General features: G+C 43.7%; 2 protein-coding genes across 2 annotated transcripts in view; one reads left to right on the top strand and one right to left on the bottom strand.

Moving 5' to 3' along the window:
- iqgap1 (IQ motif containing GTPase activating protein 1) overlaps positions 1–17,166 on the bottom strand; it is a 35,056-nt gene extending 17,890 nt beyond the window's left edge. Inside the window, exons 1-6 of the mRNA XM_046396080.1 lie at positions 17,035–17,166; positions 15,703–15,805; positions 3,479–3,635; positions 2,666–2,743; positions 1,539–1,615; positions 82–149 (exon numbers count right to left, since the gene is read on the bottom strand). Of these exons, the coding sequence (XP_046252036.1) occupies positions 82–149; positions 1,539–1,615; positions 2,666–2,743; positions 3,479–3,635; positions 15,703–15,805; positions 17,035–17,080 (529 nt within the window). The 5' untranslated portion in view covers positions 17,081–17,166. The remainder of the gene's footprint in view (positions 1–81; positions 150–1,538; positions 1,616–2,665; positions 2,744–3,478; positions 3,636–15,702; positions 15,806–17,034) is intronic.
- Positions 17,167–17,376: 210 nt separating this feature from the next.
- On the top strand, positions 17,377–22,683 carry cartl (cocaine- and amphetamine-regulated transcript-like). The gene is made up of 4 exons (XM_046396117.1): positions 17,377–17,478; positions 20,462–20,772; positions 21,328–21,405; positions 22,232–22,683. Exons 2-4 carry the CDS (start codon positions 20,473–20,475, stop codon positions 22,337–22,339), a joined length of 486 nt encoding a protein of 161 aa, XP_046252073.1. The 5' UTR covers positions 17,377–17,478; positions 20,462–20,472; the 3' UTR covers positions 22,340–22,683.
- Positions 22,684–23,637: the final 954 nt, after the last annotated feature.

Raw genomic sequence — 23,637 nt, forward strand, 5'->3', positions numbered from 1 at the left:
AACGTGGGGACATTTGTAACGCTGATTTAAGATGACATAACTGGGTTAACGGGGGGCAGAATGAGGAAAACAAATTCTTACCAGTAAAATCTACTTTTCCATACAGATCCTGGATCTGAGGAGCCAGGCCGAGCTTGAACAGGTACAGGCTGTAAAAAGGACACAGTAAATAAACATGACAGAGTACGTCTCAGGGGAACAATACAGAAGTCACAAAACACTCGTCCATGCAGGGTTTGTTCGCTGTTGTCCTGAATATTATGATCTCAGGATAATAAATACAAGAAGTTCAAAGGCTGGCAGGCCACACAAAGCAAATATCAGACTGCGACATTTTAGGACAAGGAAACAGATGTTTCAACACCGTGCCAGGCTGCCACTCCTGTCACTTTGTTGCTGTGAAGCTGCAGATCACCGAGAGGCAAAGGGAAGTTAATTCAAAACACACACAGAGGAACAATTAGTCCTCATTTATTTGGTAGACACTGAGGTAAACCACTAGAACTGCTTCTGAGGGAGTAAAAGCAAACAGACATTAAAATGTGCTCATTGTTTAAAGTGTGTAAGGTACAACAGGCAGCAGCAGAAGAAGATGAAGAAGACGGCAGAGGAGGAGGATGAGAAGAAGCTCCAGTCTGGCTCTCGACAGCAGAGTCAACCAGAGCATCACGTCTCCACCTGACTTCCACAGCTTCTGTGGAATACGTTGTGTTTGGCACACTGTCATGAAATGCTCAGCGCTGACGCCGCAGCACGGCCGACCAAAATAACCTACAGGTACTACTGGGTCCATTTGTTTAGTAATAAGAGAATCACAACAACAGCAGCAGTGAAACAGTTCATGAGTGTGTGTCCGTGGCAGTGCACACTTTTTCGCTGTATTTTGATGGAAACAAACAGGATGAAAAGTTTTAACGTTTTACAATGAGTCATGGCTGTTTGTTTCCACAGGGATGAAAACACTGAAAAACCCTGATAAGGATCAGTTTTGTATTCAGTCTCTACACCCTCCAACAGCAGAAGCTGCTCTCCTCAAACTGAAGGGAAATCAGATTTGTTTGTAGTGATCAGCACTTAGTGTGGCTGTTGATTCAACTTAACCTCTTCAGGTTATCCTCATGTCTTCTAAAGTTCGGATATCAACAGGTTTCACAAACAATGAGGACTTAAAGAAGCCATCAGGCTAATTATTGAGGTTAACTCACACATTACAGGCAGCAGTTTTTAAGCTGAAGCAGCTCAAAGTTCTTTTCGGTGTGTGGCGTGTGGTTTGCGTTTGGGGCCGTGAACACAAACACCAACTCCTCTGAATGCCTTTCTGCTGAAAAACTGCACCTCATAAAAGTGTCACAGCCCTAAAACACCTCGCTGAACACACAGCGGATGAGGAATTCATACAATTTCTACAACAAACTTTTAAAGCATCTGCTCATGGTAGTATTTAATGGCTTTCGGCTTGTTAAAAAACAATTCAGAATCAGAGGAGACTAACCAGTGGACTGACAGTGTTTGACCAACATGAGAGTGAGCAGCAGTACCTGAGTGCATGTATGCAGTAGATGCAGCGCGGCATGTTCTTTCTGTCATATATGTCTGTGGTCTCAGGGTAGAAGATCTGAAACACAGAGTCAGAGCAGCAGGTCCTCATCCAGCCTGTCACAGCATGCAGGAGCGATTCAGGATCTTAGTGTGTGTGTGTGTGTGTGTGTGTGTGTGTGTGTGTGTGTGTGTGTGTGTGTGCTCAGTTGCAGCTGCCAACTGGTGATATTTCAGGCCTACGCTCTGTGTTTTTTTTTTCTTTCATGCCAACATAGTGACAAGTATTCAGTAGAGTTTCCACAGAGTTCAGATGGTGGAAAATTCTCAGAAAAGCACTTTTACTATAATAGGCCACTGTTTACTTCTTTCTTTTAGGGTGTGTAGCCCCATTTCAACTGTAAAACATACGCAGCTTACAAACCGACTGAGCTTCCTCCCCTCCGATTCATTTCACCGCGGTATGAAAACGAGCTGGCACTGATCGGACACCTCGTCTGAGGCAGATAATCCATCACTATGGACGGAGTCTGCTCTCATTTAAGCACTTTTTCCTCAGAGCCAAAACTCCAATGTCAAACTTCTTAGAGCTGCTTGCTGAACAAGTCTGACACTAAAACAGATGAGATCTAAGCAGCCAACTTTACTGTCAAAAGATTCCCTCAGCACAACACAACCGTGTGACCAGAATTTACTGCATCTCACACAAAATTGAACCTGCTGCAACTTTGTTTTCATACCGTGCTGAAATGAATTGGCACCAGTTGATGCCTTAAAACCAACATAATAGCATAAAATTATGCTTATGACACATAAACTGTGTATACGTGCAGCCAATGACCTAAATAATGCAGAGCTAACAAGGCCCCCCAGGGCAGGGAGACTGTATAGATTTAGCGGTTTGTTTGCAAATAACAAACACTCTTTAACAAGTGAATGCATTACATAGGAAAACAGAAAAAAAAATGAATTTTTATTTTTATTTTTCAGACTGATTGAGGAGGAAAACCTGGGTGATATTTAATAAAATAAAACCTAACACTGACTCTAACTGTGCTTGTAGGTATGTTTGCATGTATCAGATAATACTGGCGTGCGTGTGTGTGTGTGTGTGTGTGTGGATGCTCACCTTTGGCAGTCCCTTCTCTGACATGGCGTTGAGCCACTGGATCACGTTGTCTGTGTGTCTGAAATGGAGACCCGTTGCCTGTAAGATGGAGACAAAACGTCACAACACGACCAGCATGTTACTCAGACACAAAGTCACATCGACAACGAGAGGCAGCCCACAACACGCTGACCGTCACACTCCGGACACCGAGGCAGCAAGGACTGAACGAATCTCAGGTCAAAATGATGGAGATTAAAAAGTGCATGAATGGCATAAATGGAGTATGAACTATTGGACAATTTGAATGATGTTTCCTGCTTTTAAAAATGCTATTAAAATGATCAACAAGATGGCTAAGTTAGTGACAGATCCACTAATCGGTTGGCTGATACCCCGAGACAAACAACACATCATCTGGAGACGTTCAGTATCTAATGTCCTTCATCTTCTGATGTACTGTTCTCCCGCTGTGACGTTCTAACAGGTACAGCAGGACGCGGCGTGTTCCCTCTACAACACGTCTCTGCAGACAGCAACAGTCCAGCACCGTCAGTTCTGATCTGTCACTGACGAACTGAAGGGCGGGTAGCTTCATGACTTGCTGTGGAATCGGCCCGGATAAAGATTAGACCGACTGTATTTGCTTTACTAAGTCAAAGACGTAGTGCAAGCCTCCTGATCTAAGCACATTACGTGGACTTGGCAGCGACCGCAGGTGTGCAGCGGTCGGCCCACACAGCAGTCAAATCTCTGGCTGCTGTTTACAGTGTCTGGCTTTGGTGACGGGAGATCAGATCGTGATGAAAAACTGTTTCATCCATCTGTTTTCACCTTGTAGCGCGTCTGCTCGCGGTCGTAGATCTTCTTGAGGGAGACGGTCCGCGGGGCGAAGAAGTTGCCCAGTTTGGCCAGATAGACGCCATTCCTGAGCCCCTCCTCGAGCTCTGTGGTGGGAGGCAGCTCCTCGTCCAGACAGGCCTCCATCCACCTGTGGGGAGAGCAGAGCACACACACATCAGAGCAGACACACACACACACACAACACGTTTCAACACACAGCTGACGTAGTTCCCACACAGGAGTCATTTCACAAGACAACCACGACTTCACAGAGAAACAAAAAGAGTTTAACACGATCTCTGCTGATGGCTGATAGCAGAGGAGGAAGCTCGTTGAGTACAGGCAGCAGTACTACAGTGTACAAATACCCTGTTACAAGTAAAAGACATGCATTTAAACTTTTACTTAAATACAAAAGTACTAGCATCAAAGCATACTTTACAATCCAAAAGTAAAAGTACTCATGAAGCAGAGAATGGAATACTTCAAAAATACTTCATGATGATGTTATAATTACTGATGCGTTCACGTGTTCTTCACTTTTAAGGCGGTTTAACTGTTTTCTTTAGTTAATCCTTAAGGTAAGTTTTATCTTAATCATCTACATCATGGTTTATTTGTGGATTATATTTGTGTTTTTAAACTAAATCTGTAAAGTAACCAAAACTTCGCAAATATTTGAATTAATATCTGAATGTGGTACAAGTACCTCAAAACTGTACTAAAGTATGGTACTTTTGTAAAGGTGTTGCTTTCCATGGTAAATAATGAAGAAAATGTTAAATTAATGTGAAGCAGCATGGAAGCAACAGTGAAAATCCCTGTTTGATTGTGTTACCATTTCGGAGGGATTTGTGCACATTAACTGCATCCTATTCGAGAAGAGCTACACTTGATCACAAACTGATGAGTGCATCTCATTGGTCACACCAGACGAGCGGCGCCGCTGACTCCACATGTGATGGACAGAAAGTGGAAACAAGTGACAAACTGCAGCTCAGTTCACCGGTCGAACAAAGCTGAGCCGAGCCCAAGACGTCTCCAAATGGCCAGATGATTAACATTTAACATGGTCAAAGTGAACCCTGAGCTCCCAGCATTCCTCACGTGTGACACTTCTTTTAGGGTCCCACTGTGGAGCCACATTCCCGCCGTGTGCCCCCGTCAGCTCCGGGCAACACAGGAGACACGCTGATCCCCAGACCGGGACAGGACCGCTGCCTGCTTTCACTCAGTGAGATATCGAGCCGAGTTCATTTATAAAGAGTCAGAAACCCATTTTGATTCTGTCTCCTCCACTCGTTTCCTCTTCACCACCTGATTTTATCAGAGAAAGGGGGGCACGGACTTGAGAGCCCCCCGACTCAAAGCTTGTAGCTGTGCTGTGGTCGAGTTCCTGCTCCTGTGGTTGATTCGTCTCTGCACGTTTACCTGCTGTTGGACTGTAAAGCGACTGCTGACAAAACCTGACATTTACTGCAGAAGGCTGTAATCTGCTTTCAGGCTCCGCTGGGCAAAGTCAGGACTTTAAGGTGGCTTTTAACACATTAGAGCTTCACTCGTTGGAAACAAAATGAGTTGCCAGCTTTTCTGACATAAATTCTGAGTAAAAATGTTGGTTTCAGCTTCTCACTTCGGGCTCTGAGAAGAATAGTTTTTTGACTAAACAACTGTGGAAACATTCAGCAGATTAATTGATGATGAAAATAATATTTAGCTGCAGCCTCATTGCACCTGGGATGATATCAAGAACCAGTTGTATAAAAATGACCTTCAGTGAGTAACCCAGATTTGGATCATTGGGTCAGAGTTTTCCTCTGTAAATGACTACATCTCCACTTACTCCATGGATCAGAAATGTTTTAATCTGATCTAATCTGACTGAATCACCAGTAAAATGTATGGCTGCTCGTGTTGTTGTGGCCCTCTTCGCCTCTTTGCTTCTATTAAAGATTAATATGTACATTTCGTCCCCAGCAGTGTACACAGGTGTCTGCCCTGCTCTGTTACGGCCTCCAAATATCAGCTCTGATTATGGAAACCTTGAGTTTATCGCTGGCTGTGAGGAATTTGACAGTGTGAGGGCAGACGGAGGGAGGTCAAACAGTCTCTGCTGGGAAAACACTCCCGCCCTTCTGTAACCAAGGTCTTTGTTAAGCAACAACGTTAACTATATCCTGAGGAAGATTAAAAGATTGCTTTCTCCTACACACACACACACATTGGTATTACTAGAGCTGTGAGGACCTTCACAGACTGCATTCAGTCAAATCCAGACTAATCTTAACAGTAAAGCAGGTCTTCTTCTTGAAATTGGGCTTTTCCTGACTTTTCAACTCTTGCTCAGACATTCAGTCCTCATAGAAGCACATGCACTCACGCCCACACAGGCCAGCTAACCAGCAGCTGAAACAACTTCACTCCCAGGAAGTCGCCACATGGAGTCTGCACACAGGCCAGCCATTGAGGCCGAGGTGACCGAGTCGCCGTGCGAGGCCTGGTCCTGCCAGCCGGGAACAAGCCCCTCCTTTCACTCCACAGTGGAGCAGTGAAAGGCTCCATAAAGACGGCTAAGTAATGGCTCTTTTATCAGGCCTACGCACCCTTTCCAGGCTAACACAAACACAGACACACCCTCCACTTAACCAGTAAGAACATCAGCTATGAATGGGATTTCAAAATGTCAACAGCTGGATTACCACAACAGTGAAGAGAAGTCAAAGAAAAAAAAAAAAGGCAACCTGTGATTAATAGCTAATAAACACGTCTACAATTTAAATTATAGCCACGAATATGAAAGTGTTATCTGAAATCTCGAGAAGCAATTTAGCAAAACAAACAACATGCCAGATGAGAGATATGAAGGTTAATGCCACATTCATGTCATACCAAAAAGGTGAAAATAAATAGCAGCCAAGTGGAGCAAAATTCAAATCAACCATCTGGCTGTCGCTGCAAGTCGAGCTGGTATGCTGGCTTTGTTTAAATGCAGCAGCAGTAAAAATGTGGCAAAAACTGGACCTGCAGTGTTTCATGTTGAGGAATAAACGACTTTCACTATCCCCAAGCCAAATGTTTAATTATATTCTATTTTATCAGTGGCATAAAAATGGTCTAAAAGTGACATTAATATTATTTATTGCAATTATTTCTGTGACAATATTAGGGCTGACCTATCGTCGCGACCTCCCTGGACTGGTTGGAGATATCACAAAGTTTAACTAAAACAACTCCGACCTGACAGAGGAACCAGTGGCAGAAAAACTGCAAAACAACAACAAATCAAATAGCTAACCGTAAAGGAGCCACACTGTTTGGATTTGGTTTCATCTTGATTCAAATATCTGAAATATCTGAACCTGAACTCTCCTTATTCAGTTTCCATTTACCGGGTGTGAGCACAACAAACCAGCTGAGCCTTCTAATAGAAACTGCTGCAAACACAAACAAAAATCTAACTTAAGCTGCATTTAAACTGAAATGACTGCAGAACTGAAATGGCAGATGTGAGAAGGCCTTTTGTCAGCTATCCTGTCTGTGAATCCCTATCAAACAAACAGCGCTACAGTAAAGGAAAACATGGAAACAGAGGATCATTATCTCCTTCCTGCTGAGGTCTCACACGTTGACAGGAAGCTGAAGTCAGTGCTGAGTTCAGAGGTCAGTCTCATAGGAAGAGGTCTGCTACTGACCGCTGTCTCTCCAGGAAGACACGGACGCACCTCGCCAGCTCGCCGTCTCCAGCTACTCTCGAGGCGCAGCTCAGCTGCTGCAGCTTCACCGAGAAGATAACCCAGACTTATTTATCTGATAAGAAGGCTTAGACTTCCCGTTTTTGGTCTCTCGCTGAGCCACGGCCACAGAGCTTCCACTGCAGTTAATGTTTAATGATATCTAGAAAATATGATGCCTCTACTAACTGAGCACAAGCCTTGTCATTGTAATGCTAAGAGGAACTGTTCTTTTGTCGCTCTCAGGGAGCGGCCTAATGGGTTTCATCGGCTCACTGTGTCGAGGCTCGTTCAGGATTATTAAGAAACAAAGCCAGTTTGAGTCTAAAGTACCGCTAGCTGATAGGTCTTAGGGCGTGCAGCAGATTAAAGTGATAGAAATGTAGCACGATGTAGTCAGTAGGGATCCTCTGATGTGTTTTCTTCAGGGCTGGGAACGATTAGTCAGTTACTTAACTAAATCTTAGTTAGAATAACCAGCAATGGAAGTACAATTTACTCAAGTGCTGTACTTACACTGTGAATATTTCAGTTTTCAGCTACTTCATACTTCCACTTCATTAAATATTGTAGTTTTTACTCCACTGAATGTATTTCATAACTTTAGTTATTTCAGATTATTCAGTGCTGATAGGCTGATACTCCTGACGTGTCACCAAAACCCGTGTCCAAAAAAACATTCACTTTCCAAATTTAACTTGATTTTGACACCTTTTTCAAACTTGAAAATGAGCAAGACAGTAAGCATGCTAACTGAAACGGTCAAATCAACATCTCAGTCAGATGAGCTTTCAGTGCATAACTGGCCGTAAAATAACTCGTCAGCATGGGGCCAACCAGGTAAAAATGAATTCTTGTTTTTGGGTGAACTGTTCCTTTAACTGTCTTTAATTACCAATTACCACTGAAGTGTGTTTTCTATCACGACTGTCCCAGCAGGAAATCACAAGCTCCACTTATACCAGTGTCTCATGAACTGTCCTGCCTCACAAAGCACAAAGGACGGAAGAAAACAAGGAGAAAAATGACAGGAGGGAACACGCACAAAAAAAGAAGACGGGTTAGAGCCAAGTTGTCCATTACATGCTTTGCTGCAACACTGGAATCTGTGCACCAGCTGACCTCGTCCTCTCAGCACTGCAGCATCCTGACAGCAGCTTGTCCAACACTGTGCTCACTGTGTGAAACCATGCTCAGTGTGTTGACGTGGGGGGTGGGGGGACAAATGGACACATTCCACAGCTTGTGACACTGACCCCTTCGTCTACGTCTGGTGAAAAGTGCAACACTAACTCACGTCTGGTCCATATGCGTCGCCTTACGGGATATCTGCACCACGAACGCTCTGCAAATCCAACTATCCTGACTGACTTTGAAAACCACCATTAATGGCTGTGAACTTTAACACAATGCGGTGCTGGGAGCCTCCGCCCGAGAACAGCCGATCTGTCCTGCGGTCTTGGAGACATTACTGTCCGCAGCTGAGGTCATCACAGTGCAAGCGCCAGCTGAGGGCTGACGTACAGAATTGTAATAACAGAACACCATGCAGCCCTGAGGGAATCGGGTGGGGGTTGGGGGGGTACGAAACTGCTGTGTCAGCTCAGCTCTCTGCGACTGACGGGTTTCATCTCCATGGAGGACTCAAAGACTTTTCTGGGCTGTGACCGATATCCAAACCAGAAGAGTAACTTGGTGTCTCAGGTTTCACAGGTGAGAGTCTGTGGGGGAGGGTTGGGTCCGGGACGCTTCCTGCAGGGCCTTTATGGAGCGCTGATCCCTCTCTCTTTTCATTCCCTTTTCACTCCCACATTCTCGACTGCCAGGCTGTGAGTCAGACGTGTATCTGGGAGGCCTCAGGGCCTCAGGCAGCCCACAAGATTACAGTTTGTCTACGATGGTAACTTCTTAGTGTTTATGGTTGTGCTGTTCCCTTATTCCACTTTAAATCCAAGCTGGCACTGTGGCTCTGGGGACGACTGCATCTGTCTGTTATCCCGATAAATATCTTGACAAATACCGAATGGACTAGCTTAAATTAGTCTTTGGGTAAATTTCTGTCAATCAAGAACAAATTACAACCAATTAACAACCAAGCTGTTGGTTCAGCTCTCTAGAAAATAAAAAAAATATGGTCAAAAAAAAAAAAATTTACAGCCATCAGGGTCAGCTAAGGTCAGATTGTATCGCTACGATAAGGTCTGAACACATCACTCCTGTCCCATTGTTCTCCTCATAGTAACACAATGTGGGGATCTGACATTACATAAGATTCATTGCAGCAGTGGCTTTTCACAAGAGTGTTTGGAAACTGTTTGAAAACAGGAAATTACAGGCGAATGGGCAAAGCTTCGGGGGGAACTGGGCTGGTCTTTAAGTGAAGGGTGACAAGAGAAACTGGAGCTTTAAACTGATGTAGCAAGACACTTGTAATGTGAGAAATCTCTTTTAAAATGTGTGCATGTCACAACACATTCAGCACAAACTTATGCTGCCCAGCTAACAACAGTCCACACAACACAGACGTGGACGCTCCTGTAACGTCTGCAAAGTCGGAGACGTTTTATTGTGGTGGGTGTCTGATAACAAACAGGATGCAAGCCTGGAGGGGTGTAACACTAGGGGTAGCACTGAATGATGGATTAAAGATAAAACAGAGATTATCTTTGTGTTCATTGTGATGGATTATCTCTCTGTCATCTTTTGATACAAACGGCTTCTCTCCGGGGAAGATTCAAATAAGGAGACGCTACAGCATCCTGCAAGCTCCCGTACATGATAGAAATAGTGACGTAAGTACTGACATGATGTGTTGAAACTGTGGTTATCGTGTCACAACTTGATAAAACGATGATCAGTCTGCAAGCGTTACAATCCTGCGTTCCTGCACGTATTTTTCCTGAATTTCCCAGGAAAGGTGATTAGAGTTTGAAGAGGATCCCAATTTCCAGTATTCAACCCAGACCCACAGGAAGCACGGCGGGTGTTGTTACGGAGTCACGTGACGCACAGAGGCCCAGAAAAACTTTTCCCATAAGCTAACATCGTGACAGAAGCGGCTGTAAAGCGGTGGATAAATCTCTTTGAGAATCATAGAAATTATCAATCAAAGCCTAAGGCATATTAAAAACGTAAGCCCTCAAATGATAAAAATACAAAAGATTTCCAGCCTGAGGCAAAACAAAACAAAGCAAAACAAAACAAGTGCAACACGTTCATGCTCACTGTCAATGACATAACCCAGTGAAAACACTCGGGGTGAATGCTGATCATTCTTTCCTGTCATGCTGTGACTATGACCTAACCTGGATGGACTGTGAAATGAAGTGAAAAAGCTTAACATCAACACCACAATACACAGAGTCAATAAAACAGCAGTCAGTGACAGCCAACAGGTAAACTCTGCCGTCACCAAGCGACGCTCTGAACGCGTCAGATAAAAACCCCTGAACTTCCCAAGCGAGGTCACAAAATCAGATTAAGAGGTTTCAGACCTGTTCACACATTAGCCTCTTAAGAAAACCCGTTTCATGAACCAGTCTGATAATTCTAAACTCTAAATCAAACACCTCCTGTTCCTGAAACCTTTTGCCGACACTCGTGATCTCTGCTACGTCTTCACAGTGAAGTCACAGCTAGCGACGCTGAGCCAAACATACGGCAGCTAACCTCAGCTAATCTCGCCTCTCTGCTCGACTGCTGTGTTTGCCTGCTCTGACACAACCAGCAGGCTGTTGTTGAGGCAACATTCAGATCTTAAAACTTTTCACACAGATCTGATGTCTTACATTTCTTTGTTAGTCCAACTATGACTCTGCAAGAAGGAAACCAATACTGGGAAAGAAGTGTTTCCAGTTATTCATCAGCCTGCTCAGTGACATGCAAATAAGAATTTGAATAAAAGTGGTATGTAAAATCTAAAAGCAAGCACCTTGATCTTAATTCAGTTTTATCTCGAGTAAGTCATAAAATCCTGGTAAATAAATTCAAGTTAAGACAGAACATTTGTGCTAAATCAACACAAAGTTTCAAGAGAAAGTCACTACATGTTTTGGGTAATTTTGTTCAACACCATTCATTTTCAAAAGTGCAGATTTTTTTCTTGAATTCTTAAACTTTGATGATATTTTATGGTTAAAGGGAAGCCTGTCATTTCCGAAATTTACACAAACACTAATTAGACACGGTTGTGTGTGTGTGTGTGTGTGTGTGCTGTAAATAGACCAGAATGAGAACCACCCTGTCAGGAAAAAAAACAAAAAGAGAGAATTTTCCGGATTTTTTTCTCAGCACAGGATGAGAACCACAGACAGAAACCATCAGGGCTGCGGTGACCAAAGAGGATTTTTGTACTGAAGGAAGCAGGAATGTGAGGGAGGACGACACACCGAACGTCACGTCCAGCAGGCCGACACAGGACCCGAGTAAGTCCTGGTGGTTTCAGTTCTCATTACAGCACCTCTAAACAAGGACTCATGCACAATTACTGCTGTGGAGCACAGGATACACACACACACACACACACACACACAAAATTTCCTACTGCCAACAGCATTTCCCACTCTGCTGAACAATAAAGTTATATTTGATTCTATTCTACGGATCACAAATGCATAAATGTTTGCACGACGTCCACTCTGTTGCCACTTGTCTCTGATTTTCAGAGTTGTGGTCCAGCAATCAGCCGTCTGATCCGTTTTGACATGTGTGCACCAGTTGATTACCAGGTGAACTGTCGAGATTTGCGGAAACGCAGTGACATCTCAGAAACCAGCAGGTCCAGTAAGGCAGCAACACGAGCCACGCGAGGTCAAACAATCACACACACTGCAAACAAATCCCCCATTTGAACCAGCACTTGAAACTGAAGGTGAGCACAGCTAAACTATCAGTCCTGCAGCAGACTGCAGATGACCTCAGCCCAGGAAGTCACTGCAACTGATGAAGCGGTCGTGTTTTTTATGTTTGGTCTGGTGATACTGGAGGACTGTTTGCACCAAAACGCCATTAGAATAACAACAACAAAAAAACTCAAAGGAAAAAAAAATCAGAGTTGACGGATTTCTGGTCGCATAACGGTTCAATGTCAACCTGAAATATCAACCAAACTCCACTGTGCCATCAGAGACTCTTTGTCCTCTTCTCCCCCACGCACAAATCAAACACTGCTCCTCCACTTTCACTCAGACCTGGATTGAATCAGTCAGCATCATCTGTCAAAATCTGAGTGCCGACTGATTCACGACCAGCCTTTACTTCCCGCACGTAGCAGCTGACGTGTGACGGAGGAGCTGCAACAGTCACCACATCCTGACTTCACACTGAAGCTGTGCGGATCCCGACACAAGGCTTACAGTACAACGAACTGCTGTACTGTAAGCAAGGCCAGACGTTACGATTTCTCAAATCTAAATTCAAGAGTACAACACCATCGGGATCAACCTGCCTGTTTTCTGCAGGCCACAGCACTAAAATCTGCAGTCAGCACAGCCAATGGAACAACATCATGGCACCACTTTCTGTGTAAACAAGCATTTGTAGAATAATTTATTTTATGAGCAATCAGACAAATAAAAAACACTGATACCAATAATTGGAAAAATGATGAATATCCACTCAGATAATCAATCCATTTCTAATCAGTGCAATACGACACAGTTCAATATCGCAAAGCTCAAGTGCGCTGATATTTTCTCAGAGCGCGGCTTCATTAATCCTCAGTGAATCCACGGTGAAACTGCCTGAAATGTTTTACCGAACGCTGATGTGATGAGGAGGGAATGTGCATCGTCCTGAAAACATGTCCAACTGCATTCCCAGGGAGGTCGAAGCGAAGAGCGACAAAGTGAAAGCAGGAAAGAAAGACTGAATATGCAGAGAAAGACATTCAAACTGTCAAAAGAAATGCAGAGAATGAACAAGAATTAAGCTGTTTAGTGACCTAAAGGAAACTGATAATCCAAGAGTCACTTAACAAGTAAAAGTGCTCCACATTAGCATATTTCACCTTCCCCAACAGGAGAGTCTGCTTCTCTTTTCTGTTTTAAAACTTCAATAAATTGAGTATTTTGGGGGTTTGGACTTTCGGTCGGACAAAACCAGCAGTCTGAAGACTCAACAAATTATCCAGTCATCAATCAATAACTGCATAAAGAAAATAGCTGCAGCTCTACAGCCGAGCTTCTCAAGCAACATGTAATGTTTGAAAAGTCAAAAGAGATGAGCAGGTCACTGAGCAGTCAAATGTAGCGTGATAATGTGCACAGCCGGTCCTTCAGCCCCGGGCTGTGTGGCCGCATTCGATGGGAACATGGAAATAAGAGCGATAACAAATAGTTTGCATCCCTCTGCTGGGAGAGGGCGAGCCTCCATAAAGGCCGTCTACGCCTTCTAACAGTGACAGAGCCACAAAGCATTGCTGCAGCCTTCCCCACAAGGCACACACGCAGGGTCTCGCACCTGTGCACCTGTTGCAGGCATTCCCATCATGCCACACAGCATCAGCACACTCAGACAGCACTCCCCTGCAGGCACAGGTGTTCCCCACACGGAACCCAGTCTGCCTGAAACTCAACAGACGCCTATCAGGACCTTATCAGCCAATCAGGAGGCTCACAGTGTGGAGGTGCAGCAGTTTGGATGATTTGGCAGATTTAGCAGCTCTGGCTACACCTTTGGTGACTAATCAAGTGCGATCTCATAGCAGATCCCTCAGTGTGCTTGGAGACAAATCCAGGATCTGCTGCAGGGTCTGTAGGGGTGTGACTGTACACACACTCATACCAAAGGTTTTCAGTGTGCGTCTTTCAATTTCACACGCATGAGTGCAGTGTGCGGAGCTTTATTTAAACTTTATTGAAGTTTCCCACCGTGCAGCTTTTACAAAGGGCTGAGTGTTCACATATGCACGTCACAGCAAGTGATGCCAGCCTTAAAAAACAACCGTCTCCAAGGCATCTGCTTCGGCCGTCACGACTGATGGGTGGACATCTAAAACAACCACTCAAAGAACAAGCTGATGTTAAAGTGGAAGGAGCTCAGGTGAATCCAATCTGAAATAATTTCATTTAAAGACAACTGCTCATGATGACAGTAACAAACAACAGTATTTATATTTTGCATTAATAATCTGCAAGATAAGTAAAGTCATCCAGTAAATGGAGTGAAGTAAAACAATATGTGACTCTAAAATGTAGAGGAATGAAAGTAGCAAAAAAACTGAAAAACTTGAGTAAATAACAAGTACCTCAAATTGTACTTAAGTATAGTACTTCAGTAAATTGTACTGAGTCATCGGTTATTCTTCTGCCTCAAGTATAAACAACAACTAAACAAAATCTGCCAACACACTGACTTTCATTCAGCAAAGAAAAATCAGCAAAAGAGACGAAACTGTTCCACGTGTCCCGTCACGCCACACGAAAACTCGTCTGCTGAACTCTTCCACCCCAACGCACGCGTTTCTCGGGGAAAACCCTGTCGCAGCACCGTCTGACAGCAGCGAGGTGGTGCGTTCAGGAAGAAAAAGCCAAACCAGTCACTTATTGCTGGCTGTAAAAACATGCTCCCTTGCTCTCATTTTGGAGATCACTCCTTCGATTTACCCAAGCAGCTTGAACAAAAAGTTTAAGGACTGAAATTCACAAACTGAGGAAGAAGATGGAGGGAGAAAAACGTGTGAAAACAAAAACGTAAATCTTTCCAGGAATTTCCTGAACATCACAGATGATTGCAGAGCAGGTGAAGGACAGAAAACACATACATCCACTCAGCATTTTTTCTTTTTTCTTTTTAATCAGAGCGCACACCGGAACCTGTTGCTATGACGACTGTGGGTTTCTGTAGCAACAGCAGGAGATACTAAAATCAACAGGGACCGAGTCACTTCCTTTCTCGCATAATCCTTCCTCTTCTGAAATCAGCAGCAGGGTCGACTCCTGAGTCATACACACTGAGCTGTTAACAAGCTCAGACAAAAGCGCGCGCGCGCACGCGTGTGTGTGTGTGTGTGTGTGCGTGTCTGTGAGAGAGTAACAGACGAGCAGGTAAATTGTGACAGCAGAAGTCAGAAGTTTGACTCTGTGCGAGATGTTCATCTTCCTCCTAACTTCCGTATCTGCCCTACACAGTTAAAAACATCACCCGCATCTTAACACACCATGTTTTATGCTGATATTATGTCAAGAGAAAACAAAATATAGTTATAGTTTATAGTATATAGTTTTAGGCACCACCTTAAAAATATTTTTCAAGCAAGAATTAAATAGTTTTTTAATTCTTGAGGATTTCCTTTTCATTTTTTTCTACAATTAAGGTAGAAAATAATCTGCAGATTTACTGACAACTGAATTAGTTTTACTTTGGGCCCAAATTAACTGCTGGTTATTACTGGAGTACTTTGGAATATCCCCTGAGTCTGTGACGTCAGTCAGTGTGATCGCAGGCTCTTCCACCTGCACAGGTGAACTCTCCTCCAGCTCCTACCTTTTGGCCTCCTCCAGGTGGCACAGGTACTCGTAGGCCATGTTCTGCTGCCGCCGCTCATCCATCTCCTCCGCCGTCAGCCGCTCCACGCCATCCAGGACCGCTGCAGTCCAAAAAACATCCGCAGCAAAAACAGGAATGAATGCAGAGATTCAAAGCAACATCACAAGAACACTCCGGATTTGGAGCAAAATGTTGGATTATTCTTTACATTTTGGTCAATTCATTGAACTTATTCCTGGTTGCATAAGCAGGGAAAGTTTCCAGCCAGCTCCCTGGCCTTTCCTTTACACTGAAGAAACAGCCTCATTCATTAGTCATCTGTGTAACCAGTTAACACATGAGCTCAGAGCTGCTCAGGGCTGTCGGACTGTGTGATGTAGGCCTGCCTTTGTCTGTAAACGACATGCTTATTCATACACTGAAAACAAAAAACAATGCAGGGGAGTTTATGGGGCGATTCCCGTGGGATTACAGAGCGGAGCCGTGATTCCGCCTGCAGAGCACCCTTCCCCAAAGGAGGGTTTTTTCCCAAATTATGGAGAGGGGGATGGGGGAACAGGGGGGCGCGCAATACAATGAGGCCCCATTTTAGCCTCCTGTCACATCTGAGGTGGGAGACTTGAGCCTGAATGGAATCACAAGCAGCACCATCAACAGGTAAATCCTGATTTCAACAAAAACTGGGACCACATTTCAAGAAAAGTGGAGAAAAGCCCTCTGAAGAAGCAGTTTCTATCTGTGTTTCACCGCTGATATTATTCAAAACACCAGGATGTGTCAGCTGAGCAAACTACTTTTCCATATTTGATTGATAAAAAAAGTACTGTGCAATCCAAATGAAAAGATGGAGGAATATCTCATAGATTTATTTCACACAGTTTGGAAATTCATTTTAAAAGCACCCATGGGCGGTGGTTATTGGGTAATTTCTTCTCTATGAAGCAACAGAAAACATCTAATGAGTAAACGTTTTAATATTCTGCCCAGTTTTTTAACATGTGCCACTACTTCTTGTATGGAATAACCTCGGCTGTATAAACTAACATGTATGCAATGTGGAAAAAGTTGTGTAAACTCCACAGCAGGCCTCCCTCCCTCTGCGATACGGTATTATTAAAACGCGGAAGTCATAATTAGACTGTAACCACGCTGTCAGAAATAAAACCCGATCTGTCTGGGAGCGCTTAGCATAATTAAACGAGACTTTTCTGAAGTTTTGCGGACGTTTGCATGAGCAGAAGCTCCGGAGGTGCTTCTCCTTCTGTACAGTGAGAGGAAGCCGCCCGCCTGGCACCTCAAGGTGAGCACAAAAAAGAAGTGTGAACTTACAGCCATATCTCGGCCGGAGCCCGTCTGTTTCCTCTGAAGCTGACATCCTCCTCAGTTTAAAAACGCGACTCTCTGCGCTCCGCTTCACTAAAAACTTTTTACGCACAGTCCGGACGGCTGGATTCCAGAACTTTCCGGAGTTGAATACACACTCACGACCGAAAGAAAACCGGGAAGGGACCTTTCGGCCCTCTGGTTCGTCCTCTGCACAGTTTGAGTTGAAACTTTTTCTGCTCCTTCCAACCTCACTGATGTCACTGGGTGTGTTCTTCTAATCCTGAAGTATGCGTTTCAGGAAACAGCTGCCTGCAGGCGGCTGAACTGCAGGCGCAGCGACACCTGCCGTCGACTTGACGCAGGTTTCCAAACTGGGGTCCGGGGACGCTCAGGTGGCCGTTAGGGGGGATCCTAAGAGTCCACAGCAAAATGGGAAACTGTTTAAAGGTGCAGTAGTTCTCGGGATTTATGGTTCTGTTTCCACAAAGCTCTATTCTCCAAACTTATTTTAAAAATATTTGTTATCATGTCTTCACTGTCCATTAAAACCCTCATGTCTCCAGGTTTGTGGATTTTCATGTTTCCTGATCAGCTGCAAGATGACATACTCCTGTACGTCATCTCTACAGTCTTTCATTCATTTTTAAATCTCTTCACACTGAATTCATTTGAATTAACGTTCATTTGAATTCAATGAAATAATGTTGAGACCATAAAATGTGAACATTTCGGTCATGCAAGATCTTTGCCTGAAAACTGGGGTTAGGCTGGAAGTCATTATAAGAAGAAAACTAATGTACGGTAGTGGTTTAAAAAAATAAAAACACAAGAGAAACACAAGTAAAGTATAACAGATGAAAGAAAGGAAGGAACGACCAGGAGCAATAACACCTCAAACTGTTATCTATATATTTATTGTCGCTCTCATATGAAAATATTACAGGTTTCAGGAGGGGCACATGTGATCGTGACATTTCAGCCCCTTTATGTGGCATCAAATAACTAATTAAAACCAAGCAGACATCAGAAAAATGATCACTTGAACATACATCAGCATGACAAGAACTACCGAAAATGACAGAAAGCATCTTTGGGAAAATTTTATTTGACGTGTACTTTGAGTTTTAGTTCGGCTCATGTCCCGTTTGCTAACATGGAGGGGGAGGAGTTTATGAGCTGTACTGCAGCCAGCCACCAGGAGGAGCACTCATATTGTCCATCTTTCTAGACTGTCAATGGTAAAAACATTTGATGACCGTTATTAAGTTAAATATCTGCACAAAAAACTGTATCCTAATAGTTCAAGTGTTTTTTACCAATGACATTAAAGCCAAGAGTTCGCATTTATATTCATGGTTTGAGTGGTACGTTCCATCTGCTCTGTCACATCATGTTGTGATAAGCTTGTTTTTCTCTTGTATTGGTGAATTGGACTGAGCTTGAAAAGACTGATGTTAGCAATTATCATGGAGGCTTGTATGATTAGTCAAGTCTGAAGCCTCAAGTGATGATTTAAACCTCACTGCCCAAAGGCAAAAACAAAATCCAGCAAAATCAATTTCACTTTTAGAAATACAATCATTAGTTTGTTTTCTCTCAAACAAGAGCATTTGAGACAGTGTGACTAAACACTGCAAAGTCACTGCTGTCAGTTTTACTCTGAAGTCACACAGAGAGACCTGGATCTGTTTTCTTGGTTGGTAGGTGGATATCTGTACTTTAAATAATGTGAAAAAGAACCTGAAGAACCTGAACCTGAACATCACTTTGACAAGAAGCTCAGCACAGTCTGTCAAGTTTTTCAAGACATAAATCTAATAAACCTTGTTTTTTGGTTAAACACCTATTCAGACTTTGAAAGAATTTCCCTTCGGGGATAAATAAAGGAATTCTGAAAGGTTAGAGTGCAGAAGGGTTGAAAAAACTCACACAGATTAGGTGCAAAAACTAGAAGAATTCATACTGCGATTTGGCATCAAGACACTTGGAGATCTCTATAACAACTGTATTTTTTTGGTGATTGGATGTTGACCACTTCTGCCCAGAAACAAACTGATTGTCAGTATCCTCTGTAAACCCTCTGTAGTGGACAATAAGGACACTTATGTTCGAATGCTGTTCATAGACTTCAGCTGAGCAGTCAACACCATCATCTGTTCTGGTTGGTGCTGCTCCTTTTGTGTTTACCGTTTTCTCCTGCACTGTGTATAGTCCTTGCACAATATAGTGTTGGGTTGTTAGGGTTAGGGTTGCACTTTGTACAATCATAAACAGGTTGTACTTAACTTCTCATGTAGTGTAGTGTGGCACTTGGTCCCTGGAGGAACTTAGTCTCGTTTCAGTGTTCACTGTACTGCTGTAAACAGCTGAAATGACAGTAAAAAAACACACTTGACTTGTTTCATGAGGCTTTGATTACTTCAGAGGTCACAATAACAAGTCATTTCATACAGCAACTATGGGGACTAACGTCATCAGTCATGAATACAATTTGGCAAACCCACAAGTCTCAGTTTTCCAGTCAGACCTAATTTATGTATTATGAACTGTTCAGGGACCCCAGCATGGGGGCCTGCTGAAATATTCAAATACAACATTTTTAGAATATTACATTAAAAAACTGCTTTGGATTAGCAAACAGAACATATATCTGTAAAGGGGAGAATCATAGGTACTCAATGAACCCATTTTCTTTTTTGTTTCTTGAGGTCAGAGGCCAAGGGACACGTGAAAATGGCCCCTCCAGTTTGTCCCTCACCAAAATTTTGCCTAATTTTAGCGCTGTTAGCGCTCTGTTAACCCCCTTTCGGACAGGCTAATTTTAGCGCTCTGTTAGCCCCCTTTCGGACAGGCTAATTTTAGCGCTCTGTTAGCCCCCTTCCGGACAGGCTAATTTTAGCGCTCTGTTAGCCCCCTTTCCGACTGGCTGGCCTTACATCATCTGGCTTCACTCGCCTTCCATCAGGCTGAATTGCCATCTCGTTGTTTTATCTTACCAGTCAGCTTTGACTAGTGGGCTGATTCAAACGCCTTCATGCAGGCCACGTTTTCAGACGATACTGTTAGCTTCGCGCTAGCTTAAAAATGAGCGCCACAGCACCCAAATCTCGCGTGATTTCTGTTGGTCCTTTTTGGGTCTAGTTTAGCGAGTGTGTTATGACGAATAAAACTCGGATTAAACCAAAATGAACAAACTAGCTCCGAAGTTGTCCCCTCATTTACCTGCTTGAATATCACCGACCCGGCAGCTTCAGTGTCTGCTGTGGTCTGTGGTCTTCGTTCGTTTAAAGCACAGCTGGGACGCTTGTAGTTTTAATATTTCTGGACTTTTTGTAACAACAACAGAATACGTGGCGAGTTCAGCTGGACTCATGTGTTCTGAATTAATTTGGAAACGTATTTGTCCGCTAACCATCGACCCTTGACGCAGCACCGACCTGCATGTTGATCCCGCACTGGCCTTTCGGGCGGGGCTTGATGAGTCCATATAAGGGAGGAGAAGCGTCTCCTGTGGACCTGCTGCGACCCTCTGCTCCTCCAGTCCTGATCTGCCGCCTTCTGCCTGGACCTCCACCCTCCTCCTCCTCCTCCTCCTCCAGCACCATGGATAGCTCCGGGATGCTCCGCGGACTGCTGTTTGCCGGCCTGCTGTCCGTCATGTGTCACGGCCAGGCGTCCCAGGAAGTCTCCGCGGAGGACTTTGGAGCGGACAAACCCGAGCCAGCCGCAGACAGAGACCTGGTCAGTATCTCTGCATGTCTCAGTTTGTGGAGGAATGTCACATTTAGTCCTGGATGTTAAACTTGGGGAACTAGTCTAAATCTTTTCCATTGCATTACGTTATCTTTTGTAGGACATCACAGAATAAATGATCTGATTTATGAAAACTCAGAGTCTGTTGGGCTTATTGTGCATCAGAAAAAGAAAAAGGTTTAAAATCAGCTTCAGGTTCATTTTGCGTCCAGGGATGTACGATAAACTTCAGCATGTAGGGAAGTCAGGTTGGCTTTGGTCGTTCAAGAGTAACGAAATATTCCATAATGTTGTTTGTCATGACAGTTAAAGGGAAGTCTGAGTTTATTCTCTTTATTGTCAGCACGGATTGACCTTCTAAACTCTGCATTCACACCAGCAAAACATCATTTTGAACTTCTGTCTGTTCAGGTTTCACTGGAGGTTTTCTAAGTTGAAAGAAGGCTGCCTGAAAACTGAAGGGGATATTGAAAAGCTGTGATTTGACACTTTCTCCTCAGGCCTAACGTTTCTTGTTTTTGTGATCCAACCTCTGCCGAGCAGATGGAAGCACTGGAGGCTCTGCTGGGCAGGATGCATAATCGCATTTCCTCCACTGAGAAGAGAGGAAGCATCCCGCTGGTAACTTCACTTCCACATCAACCTTCACCTCCTTCATGAAAAACTAAAAGCCCCTCATTCAAAAAGTTAGCATCAAAATATACTCAACGTATCATCTTAACTGATTTTTGAATCAGTTAATAGGGTATTGGTCATATCATTTTAATGTTGCAGCTTAAACTGTTGAAATGCATCATAATTCACTTTGGTGTATTAATAGTCCGAATCTGTAAACTAATTAGTGACAAAATTTTTAAAAAGTGCAGTATTTCCCTCTGAAATGAAATGAGTAGAAGTACACAAGTAACTGCTGTCCTGGAATGAAAAGCAGAGTGTAATTTGGTGATTAGTCTGACGACTCTCAGTCATTCCTCTGTCTTCTGTACATCACTCCACTGCGGTTCAATTAGACCAGTTGGCATAAGAAACCTGCCACTAATTAAAAGATAACAAGAAAATGCCAACGCCACTCTTTTACTCAGCGCAATTACAGACTAATCAAGATTGCTGTTCGACTCCAATTAGCCGAAAAGCCACAAAAACCTTTCAATCCTCCTGACCCCCTCAGTGGAACCGAATCATTGCGAACTAACAGAGAATCAGCTGCTAATGAACAGAATTTAATTATTTCACAGGAGGAAAAAAGCTGCAATAATTAACACTTTATTCTCATTAACAGGAGATGAACACAATTAATCAGGAGCAGATAAATTAATGGAAATGCCTTTGCTCCTATTTACCTCTTGTGTAAACTGATCTGTCTCTTCCAGTTTTAAATGTTTTCCAGCCTTATTGCGCAGTGTGTGAGTGCCTGTGAGTGACCTCTGTGTCTTCCTCCTCCTCGCAGTGTGGGATGGGCGACCGATGTGCCATGAAGTTCGGGCCTCGCATCGGGAAGCTCTGCGACTGCGGCCGAGGAGCCAACTGCAACTCCTACCTGCTCAAGTGCATCTGAAGCAGCGAGGATTTTCTTCTCTTCTTCACACCAGACGTTTCTGCCGGACCGAACGTCCCTTCCACCCTCAGGAGGCTGACACGAGGCCTGACAGCAGGCGTCTCTGAGGTCTTCATTTCTGTCCGCTGCTGTGGAGAAGCATGGATTTTGTGACGCTGACAGTGCTGGTTATCTGCTGTGGCATGTAAATGTTTCATCTTCAAAAAGTGTTTGCTCATTACGTAGGACATCTTCTTCAGTGTTGCTGTGGTTTGTGTTAAATTTCATGGATGACACAATTTTGAACAATATACTTTGGAATTTTGCAGCTGTGTGTTCACATAAATAAAAAAAATCCACACACACTCTCAGTTGTTAATTGTTTATTCGACGTCTTGTCACCTTCCAGGCTGGGGTTTCGCTCTCTCCCTCTTAATAATAACAGGATCAAATGAAGAAACAAAGCAAATATGATTTTAGGTCTTGAGCTGGTGTCAAACAGTGTGTGTCCAGCTGAACATGTGGCAGATGTTACTAATACATGAACACCAGTTTATACTCTGTCAGCAGTGTTACACGTGTTGGTTAAACCTTTGACATTTCAGCAGTGAGAACAGTGTTTAAATGCTTTCACTTCATGCCCTCTTACACGTCACTTGTTATGCAAAGGTTGTTTGAAGGACAGAAGTGTGCAAACGAGAGCTGCTGCTGCACACATCAGCCAGTCAGCTGGTGTGTTTTCACACCAGCTGCTGCCAACATTTACATCACATCAGTGAACAGCCTGTATTTTCATTTAATATTATTTATGTTTTTGAAAGCCGTCCAACCCTGACAGAATATTTCTTACTCCACATCAGCATATGGTGCATTTAAGGTCTTGCATTTTTTAAATTGTCTTAAGGAAACCAGAAGCTTCTTCTTCTTCTCCCTTTTAGCTCTGTTTTATTCTGTCTCTTCAGCTGCTTCTCAGTTTATTTCAAAATTTAAATCACATCTGGGATGCAAAACATGGATTTTATTCAGTGGATAACAATAATTGCCTGACACATCATCCATCCATCCATTTTCTATACCGCTTATCCGTCAGGGTCGCGGGGGAGCTGGAGCCTATCCCAGCTGACTACGGGCGAGAGGCGGGGTTCACCCTGGACTGGTCGCCAGTCAATCGCAGGGCCAACACACAAAGACAGACAACCACACACTCTCACACTCACACCTAGGGGGCAATGTAGAGCAGCCACTTAACCTAACGTACATGTTTTTGGTAATGTGGTAGGAAGCCGGAGTACCCGGAGAAAACCAGACCGGGATTCAAA

The sequence above is a fragment of the Scatophagus argus genome, chromosome 1 (genome assembly GCF_020382885.2).
Source record: "Scatophagus argus isolate fScaArg1 chromosome 1, fScaArg1.pri, whole genome shotgun sequence".
NCBI lineage: Eukaryota > Metazoa > Chordata > Actinopteri > Scatophagidae > Scatophagus > Scatophagus argus.